This window comes from Cinclus cinclus, chromosome 21, assembly GCF_963662255.1.
Source record: "Cinclus cinclus chromosome 21, bCinCin1.1, whole genome shotgun sequence".
NCBI classification, from domain to species: Eukaryota; Metazoa; Chordata; class Aves; order Passeriformes; family Cinclidae; genus Cinclus; species Cinclus cinclus.
In genome coordinates, this window is record NC_085066.1 from 7,388,164 (window position 1) to 7,397,052 (window position 8,889).

The 8,889-nt window shown below is 52.7% G+C and overlaps 1 protein-coding gene across 1 annotated transcript; it reads left to right on the plus strand.

Moving 5' to 3' along the window:
* Positions 1-565: 565 nt before the first annotated feature.
* RAB17 (RAB17, member RAS oncogene family) lies at positions 566-2,937 on the plus strand. The gene is made up of 5 exons (XM_062506710.1): positions 566-722; positions 1,646-1,797; positions 2,021-2,146; positions 2,354-2,447; positions 2,825-2,937. Exons 1-5 carry the CDS (start codon positions 566-568, stop codon positions 2,935-2,937), a joined length of 642 nt encoding a protein of 213 aa, XP_062362694.1.
* The last annotated feature ends 5,952 nt before the right edge of the window (positions 2,938-8,889 follow it).

Genomic DNA, 8,889 nt, shown 5'->3' on the forward strand with positions numbered 1-8,889 from the left:
AGGGTGGCATGGATGACACGTGGGTGGCACTCCAGGGGTTTGGTTTGTCTGGGGGTCTTTAGGGTGCAGGACCATTTGCTACCTCCTTTGTGTGCTGCTGCTGCTCCTCAGGGCTGCTTGGGTCAGGGCCTCTCGCTCCTGAGGCTCTCCTGATGTAACTTCTAACCAGGATAAATGGGGGACATCAACCTAAGATTTTCACCAGGACTCTGGGGAGGGAGATGTCCTGGAGAGCAAGGCACAGCCAGAAGGGATTTCCCTCTGCCAGGAAATTCCTCCAGCTCCTCCAGGTAAATGAGATGCACCAATCTCCTTGCCTACATCCAAGGAGGCTTCTTGTATGAAGTTTCTTCCTAAACATCTCCACCTTCTGGTCATAACTAACAGTGGCAGGTGCTTTGATCCATTAAATTCACAACTTATAATGGTTTTGATTTTATTCCAGCCTATTTTGGAGTTAAGCCCCAGCTGCCCAGCTGCCAGTTAGGAGCTGCTGCAGGAGGCTCAGCTGATCCTGGGATCACTTGCAGATGTCCATTGAGCAGAGTTGGTTTCCTTGCAGGACATGGCACAGATGGTGACATCAGGCGTCTCCCCAGAGGGGCCTCGTCCCTCCTACATGTACAAAGTGGTCCTGCTGGGCAGCATGTCCGTGGGCAAGTCAAGCCTGGCCTACAGATACGTGAGAAACGACTTCAGGGAGCTGCTGCCAACCGTGGGGTGTGAGTGAGGGGCTCTGGACAAGAGAGCAGGCCTGATGCAATTCTCTGCAGCGGGGTGGGATGCAGGAGAGCTGCTTGGTCCATCTTTCAGTAGCACAGACCCACTTTGAAACACGGTGCGGATTTGCCCAAAAGCCAGAACCTGCCCGTTCACATCTCTGCAGCCCATTTCCTCAGCACCAAGCCACAAACAAAGCCATGTCCACATCACACAAATCCGGCTTCCTGCTGCTTTTTAGAGGCAGGTAAGCAGCAAAATGAGTAAACTGTGCAGCCCATCTGCTCTTTGCATGCTGTGCTGCCTTCCCTGCTATTCAGGCACCCCAGGAGTGTGCCTAAGCATATTCTATTAGAATGGTTTGTATTAAAGATCACCTAGTTTCAATTCCCCCTGCCTCAGTCCTATAGCATCTAGACATTATATATATATATATGCATTTTATGTGATGCACCTGGTTTTTGCCTTAAGGCACAGCAGGCACAGAGGCTGTGATCCCACCTGTAACTGAAGAGCCTACCTGAACTGGTGGAGCAGAGCAAAGTGGAGCTTCTCCTCCTGTCCCTCTTCCTTGTCCCTGGTTGGTCTGCAAGCCAGGAAGGAAGGAAAAGATGGAGGCTCCCCTCCAGCAGGAGCCCTTCCTGTGGATATTCCCATTCACAGCTCAGCGAGGTGGAGCTGTCTCTCTATCTGGGGGCTATTCTGCAAAGCTCTGAATAATCCAACATCAAATCTGGTGTCATCCACCCAAATCTGCTGCCAGGAAGGGCCACCTCAGCCCAGTGCCAGTGATCACGAGTCCCCCCTGGATTCTGTGCATTAGAACATCTTTGACAACCTTCAGGATGGGTTTGGCCTCAGGGCAGGGGATCTGACATCCCTGCTCTTGCTCCAAGTGAACACACACCCTGCATCTTGCCTGCAGGCTCCTTCTTCACACAGGCACTCGACCTGGATGAGGCCACGGTCAAGTTTGAGATCTGGGACACAGCAGGCCAGGAGAAGTACCACAGTGTCTGTCACCTCTACTACCGGGATGCCCAAGCTGCCCTCATCGTTTATGACATTGCTAACAAGGTAAGGCCCCTGGCAAGGACCATGCTACCACCCAGGAGTGATTTCTGCTGCCACAAATCCCATCCAAGGGTGATTTATCCCTAAATATGTTTGAGGGTTGGTGTTCCCCTGAGAGGGGCAATCGGAACCTCCCCACCCTCTTTGGTTTGGTGCTGGCTTGGTCTGAGACAGAGGGATTAAATCAAAACCAGATCACTGGGTGGTTTTGTCTCCATCTCTCCAGCAAACATTCAGCAGAGCAAAGTTGTGGCTGGAGGAGCTGGAGAAGAGATTCCTCCCTGATGAAATTGTGATTGCTCTAGTGGGCAACAAGACAGACCTTGCTGCTGAGCGAGAGGTCACCACTGAGGTGAGTGCCTGGGGTTCCCTCATCACCCCTCACAGAAAGCACTGGGATACATCCAAGGAAAATTTCCAAGGAAAGCCAAGAGTTTAAGAGGTTTTCAGACACCTCCAAAGTCTCCAAATAATTATTGACCCACCATGAAATCAACCATAAAACTGAACAAGCATCCCCAGACGGGGCAGGGCAATAACTCTGCTTGTTTCCACTTAGGAAGCAGAAGAGTTTGCACAAACAAAAGGCCTCCTGTTCATGGAGACATCTGCAAAATCCAACTATCAAGTAAATGACGTCTTCATGGCTGTAGGTGAGTTATGGGATGGCTGTAGATGAGAGCAGAGGCAGGTGAACCATGGTCCCAAGCCCCTGAACAGCTCAGCCCCCTTCATTGCTCCTACTTGTCACTGATGTTCCTCCCAGCCAGTCCAGCCTGTGCCACCCCTTAAGGCAGAATGATGGACAGATCCATCCCAAGATACTCCAGTGTCAGAGGGGGCTTGCAGGCCTTCTCCCAGAGCTACAATTTTATTTTGCATTGGTATCCAGTCTAGGTGCAATGGTGTCCCCAGTTTAGCTGTTCAAGGAACTGAGGGATGGTCCCCTGGGGTGGGACATGGGGTGGCCATTGCATCCCAACCACTGGCAGGAGAAAAATGCCCTTCTTTTCCTTGTGTTTCCTCCTAGTCCAAGAGCTCCTGAGGAGGGAAAAAGAGAAGGTATCCAAGCCATCCCCGCATGGGAGGTCAACTGTGGACCTGAGGGTGAGCAGGACGAGGCTGAGGTGCTGCTGGAGCTGAGGACTCTGCACCCAGCAGGGCTGGACTCAGCCTCCATGGGGGGCAGTGACAAAGCAGGGGAGACTCAGAAGTGCAGGGACAGCTCAGCCTGACCATCCTCTCTCTCTCAAAGCCAGTTCAGAGCCCATCCTGGTTACACAGGGCATCTTCAACCCTTTAGCACCATCTTCAGCTGGGAGATGGAGCACAGGGGTTTCTTCTACCAATCTTCCATTTCCAGAGAAAAGCACAACCTGCCAGGAACACTGCCACCAACCCTGACTGGTGACATCCCCCCACCCCCAGCTGTCACCTCTTCCATTTCTCTTTCCATCTGAAAAGGGAGGGTTTAATTTCCCAAAGCAAAGATCCCAATGGTTTTACACCCAAGCTGCAAATAAAGAGAATATTGCCCTAAAGGTGTGGTTTTTGTTTGTTTGTTTGTTTGTTTGTTTGTTTGTTTGTTTGTTTTATTCTGTCCTGCATGTCAGCCTGTAGGGAATCACAGGAAGCCTGGAGGTGGCAGAGACCAGAGCCGGTGCTCTCTTCACCCCACCCACCCCATTACAGGGGGTCACAGCCCATCCTTGGGAGCAATCACTGAGCCAGAGTGTGCCCTGTGCCTTGCTGGGTCTCTCTTTTACACAATTCTGAGTCGACTATGGAAATTCACCTTGGCTGGAAGAGGAGGAAAAAAACCACCTGTGCTCTCTCCAAAGGCAGCACCACTCACCCTGTCTGCAGGGCAGTAATCTCGGAGTTTTTGGGGCATGGCAGTGTGGTGGACAGAACATCACATTCTCCCCAAGTGTTTCTGACCCCAGCTCCACAGAAATGGGGTGGCTGTTTCTGACCACAGCTCATGGAAATGAAGCTGTTGGGGGCACCCCTAGGAGCTGGCACACTGTGGGACCACAGGGGATACACCTGGGAATGGGGTCCCTTTTGTTTTAAATACATATTATGGTACTGGCTTTTCACAAATAATAGGGTGGATACTATGTGTGTGGTGTTGAAATGTTTTTTAAAATATAGTTTTCCTTAGGAGTAACATAAAGTGTCTTTGTAGGAAGTGAGCTACCTGCTTGTTTGGGTAACACACCTGCTACTGATATACCAGTTACTGTCTGTGGAAATTAAAGACCACAGCCCAAATTAAGACTGATAAGCAAAATGAATTAAAACCACAGCCAAGAAACACACATGCTCTAAAAAGGCAGACTATAGGAGTGGCCATGTAAAACAGTTCCTGGAATATGGAAAATAGTTTATAGAGAAGTTTGAAAATGTATGAGAGGTCTATATGAATATACAATGGGCTGATGAATTTAAGGGGTGTCTCCAAAACAGCAGGGGTGCTCTTGGCTGAATGCCATGCACCCAGCCATTATAACCTTTTGCTTTATTGTCTCTTATTGTCTTTTATTAAACCTTTTCAAATCTGCCAGAAAAGTGAACCTCATTTTTCACACTCTGAGCTTACTTTTAGGGTGTTTCTTGGAGTGTCAGGGGATAAACCTGAGAGGGAAGGGCTGCCACATACACAGCCAGGGCAGGCAGAAAACCATGGCCACCATGCAAATTTGGGGGTCACAGCCCCCAGGCCCGGCCACGCTGCCTTTTGGAACAGAGAGGCTGGGACACAAGGATGAGAGGAGAAAGGTTTTTATTGTCAGCTCCGGTTTAGGGGTTCAGCTGCTGCTGGGGAGGGTGGGGGTGCGGGTAGGGGGCTGCACAGCCTCGCTGCTGGGTGCTCCCACCCAGGGCTTGTCGCCTCCCGAACCTCCCCACCGGCCGGATCCCGCGGCCCGTGTACCACGAGGGGTCGATGTCCGGGTCTGGAGGGGAAAGTCGAAAATCCATCAGGGGTTTGGAGGGCGTGCAAGGGGCGTTGCACTCAGAGTGAGGGGATGGTGAGCACCAGGGGAGCAGGGAAGGGGGATGAGGAGGGTAAAAGCTGATGCAAAAGCAGTTTCTAAGCTCCTGCACAGTGGCAGCACCCCCTCACCCCCAAGTGCAGCTGAGTGTGGGAATGCAGAGGAGCTGGAGGCAGGGGTGGGTGGGGAGAGTCCCTTACTCATGTTCTCCTTACTCCTAATTTCCATGGAGCGCTGGAGAACGCGGCCGTGGGTGGCGGGCAGGGTCAGGCAGAGGAGCAGCAGCCACAGGAGGCAGGTGACCCCCAGCTTCATCCCCAATACTTTCAGGCAGCAGTGACTTCGCTGTGAAGTCTCCTGAGCCCTGCTGAGGACTCCGATGTGACTGCAGGAGAGAAGGGATTTGGCTGTTGGTGTGTGTCCCTGTCACAGCATCCCTGTGCCAGCAGCAAAGGGCTTGGGGGTTTTGCTGGGGTTGACACCTCTGGGAAAAATATCACCTCCAAACATGAGCTGCACAAACCTCGTGGTCATTAAAATAGATTTTGATCCTAGCCTAGTGCCTTAGGTCAGGCCTGATCTTCTCTGAGATCCCCAGTAAACCTGTAGGACCCCACAGCCCAGGGGATGGAGTCCACCACCAAAACGCAGGACTGGCTGCACCAAGCAGAGGCACAAAGAGGGGATGGATGGATGGATGGATGGATGGATGGATGGATGGATGGATGGATGGATGGATGATGACCACCTCTGCACCCTTGGCACCCACCCCTGAAATGATAACCTGGGAATGCCCTGTGCCACGCTTCAGGGCACTGAGGGGCTGAGCAGGACAGTGCAGGGAGCGATGGGCTGGATCTCTGCAGCCACTCGAAACGAGGGAGCAGGGCCAGGGACCGAAGCAGGAGAGCTGGGCGAGGCAGGTCACGGCGGGGCTGCGGCAGCAGCTCCACTGCCAGCGACTTTTGAGAAGGAAAAGTTCTCAGCATGCTGAGCAGGAGACAGACCGGGCTCCAGGGAGCTCAGCTTTGCTGCGGCCACCAACTTTTGGAAGCCCCCCTCCTCCCCCCAGCCGGCTGGACAGACGCGAGGACAGACACACGGAGGGCAAAGCAGCGCTCGGGAATTACCCAGCAGCAAGAGCATCCCCTGAGGGAGAGAAAAGCGGGGCTGCACTCACCGAGGCGAGGCGAGCTGAGGTGCCCGGCTGCCGTCCCGCTGAGCCAGGTGGCGACTGTGTGGACCGGAGTCCCCTCCGGTCTCTGCTTTTATGGCCGGTTTCGTGCTGATGTCAGAGACGAGCCCCGGCGGGGACCGAGCCGGGGCATCTCCCCTCCCCGCTGTCCCCTCTCATCAAATCAGCACGGGGATGGATTTTCATGACTCAGAGGGGACCAGCGTTTTCTCTTACGCCGGCTGAGGGAGATGGGTTTGGGAAGATGTTCATCCCCATCCTCGGTGCAGGATTATTTCGGACAAGGGGAAGTGTTCTGCTCCTTCAGCCCCCCGGCGCTCGCTGTCGAGGTCGGTGTGTGCTGCAGCCCTGAACGAACAGTGCAACTCCACCGCTGGATTTACACTCGTACCACCACCGTTTCCCCGCCACTCTCCACAAAAAAAAAAAAAAAAAACAACAACAACAACAAAAAAAAAAAAAAAAAAAAAAACCAAAAAAAAAAACCAAAAAACCAACACCAACTGCTTTAGGGAAAGCAGAACACTAAATACAGAGACGAGAGGAACGTAATGTGCTGGGGGACAAGGGCTGGCAGGAACGGGCTTGTTCTCTGGGCATGACAGCTCTAAATCCCCACTCCCCGGTCCCTCAATCCCGTTTTAAACTGATTTTAAAGATTTCTGATGTTTATTCTGCTGGATGTGATGCTGGAGGAGCCAGCTTAGAGGGTCAGTTGGCGTCCATGCAGCCAAAAGAGGGACTGGAGACATCCCAAAACAGGGACATCTCTGTGTTGGCAGGATTGTGAAGACACTGTCACCAGTGGGATGTGGGCAGGGGGAAGGTCTCTGTCTGCCACCCCCATGTGAGGCTGGCTTTGCCCTGGGGCAGAGCTCCATCTCATGCAGTGCTGCCGTCCCTGAGCACAGCCAGTGCTGGGGAGGTGGCAGGAGCAGTGTGGGACACGGGGGCATTGCCACAGATGTGCAGCAAAGGAGGGAAAGGGCTGAAGAGAGGAGAGCCTGCCCCACCTTGAGCTTCGGGCAGGGAAGTCCCCACCCCGGGCTCAGCCGGCTTCTCGCTACCCCAGGGTTACTGCTAATATTTAAAACAGATTTAAAGCAATCCCTTTGATACTGTGGGCTTGTGTTTTGTGTGGCTTCAGCTGCCAGACTGAGTTCAGGGTTTCCATGCAAGTTGGAGCAGTGCATTTATTTCAGGATCAGCCCCTCCTCGGCACCAGCCTCTGCATCCCCTTTGTCCCCCCAGCTTCAACACTGGGCATTACTGACCCACCCATGGCTCTGTGGCCAGTGTCTGACCAGCCAAGTGGCCATCCTGACCTGCACCATCTGCCCCCATTTGGCTTCAGTGCTGCTCATTCAGCTCCTGTTTACTCCATCTGGCCAGTTTTAAAGCAAGGAGTGCACAGGATGGTTAAAGAAATGGATGGATGTGGAACTGCTGGAACAAGTCCAGAAGAGGCCATGAGGATAATCTGAAGGCTGGAGTCCCTCTGCTCTGGAGCCAGGCTGGGACAGCTGGCAGTGTTCACCTGGAGAAAGAAGGTTCTGAGAAGAGCTTAGAGCCCTTCCAGTGTCTAAAGGGGTTCCAGGAGAGCTGGAGAAGGACTTGGGATGAGGGATGGAGTAAGAGGACAAGAGAGAATGGCTTCCCCCTGCCAGAAGGCAGGAATAGATGGGATATTGGGAAGGAATTCTTTCATGTGAGGGTGGTGAGGCCCTGGCACAGGTTGCCCAGAAAACTGTGGCAGGACCATGCCTGGAAGTGTTCAAGGCCAGGCTGGACAGATCTTGGAACAACCTGGGACTGTGGAAAGCATGCCTGGCCTTGACAGGGGATAGAAGGAGATGGGCTTTGAGGTGCCTTCCCAACCATTATGGGATTCCATGAGAAGAGAAAGGAACCTTTGATCGAGTGTGCTGGGAAAACAGACACTGGGAAATGGGTGGGTGGTTCTGGACACAAAGTTGTCTTTACTGCATGATTTAGTATACATTTATTATAATCTCTACACAGGCAAATGGGTCAGGAAACCAGCAAAGAGCAACATGGGTGGCTACTGAACAATGCCCCTGCACTGCTGGGGTTCCCCAGGAGGATTCCTTCACAGGGTCAGGCATGGAAGGACTTGAGTCATGGCTGGCACCAGACAAGCAAGAGATGGGGCTGGGTTGAAGGCTGAACCCTGATAACAGAAGGGGGAGTGCAAACCCTCTGGATGATCTTGGTGGAGCTCTCTTCTTCTAGCCAAGGACTTGCCATCCCAGTACAGCCACGAGCTGGATCTGGTGAAGCCACAGCATCTGGGAAAGCTTCTGTGACAGCAGAGGTTTGCACTTACCCTTTTGAGCTTCGGGCCAGAAGGATTTAATTTTAAATTAAGAAACTGGTTTTGTTTTCAGCTGGGAAGCCCAGACTGTGGACTTACAACATTCTCTGGGATGACCACAGAAGCAACTCCTAGGCAGTTAGCAGCCTCTACTACTACCAAAGCCAAACAAATGTGTTACTTTCATAAGAATTCACCCTACTGCTCGAAATTAAAGTGGTTTTAGCTCAGATGCACAGGAATTGCCAAAAATGATCCAGCCTGGGTGGCCATGGAGGGGACTGAGCATTGGTCTGACTCCCTGCTCTAGCTGTGAGTGATCCTCCCCACTTTGCCCACTGGGGAGGGAAGGAAGGAAGGAGGAAGGAAAGTGGGAGTTGTACAGGACAGGGACTGAGCAAAAAACCTCTTCCAAAGTGACCTGCAAGAGAAAGCAACCCTCTGCCCATCCTGGTGCTCTGGTCATGGATATGGGGCTGGTACTGATCCACTGGGCCTAGTGGATGTGGAGAGCTGAATATTGGAGGAAAACAAATTTCTTGGGGGAGCTGGGGGAGGCTGACACC

Excerpts from the sequence above, each read along its gene's own strand:
- RAB17 (XM_062506710.1), top strand. The coding sequence starts at position 566 with ATGGCACAGATGGTGACATCAGGCGTCTCCCCAGAGGGGCCTCGTCCC. Across the intron at positions 723-1,645 it reads GCTGCTGCCAACCGTGGGGT|GCTCCTTCTTCACACAGGCA; the intron begins GTGAGTGAGGGG and ends TCTTGCCTGCAG. Across the intron at positions 2,448-2,824 it reads TGACGTCTTCATGGCTGTAG|TCCAAGAGCTCCTGAGGAGG; the intron begins GTGAGTTATGGG and ends GTTTCCTCCTAG.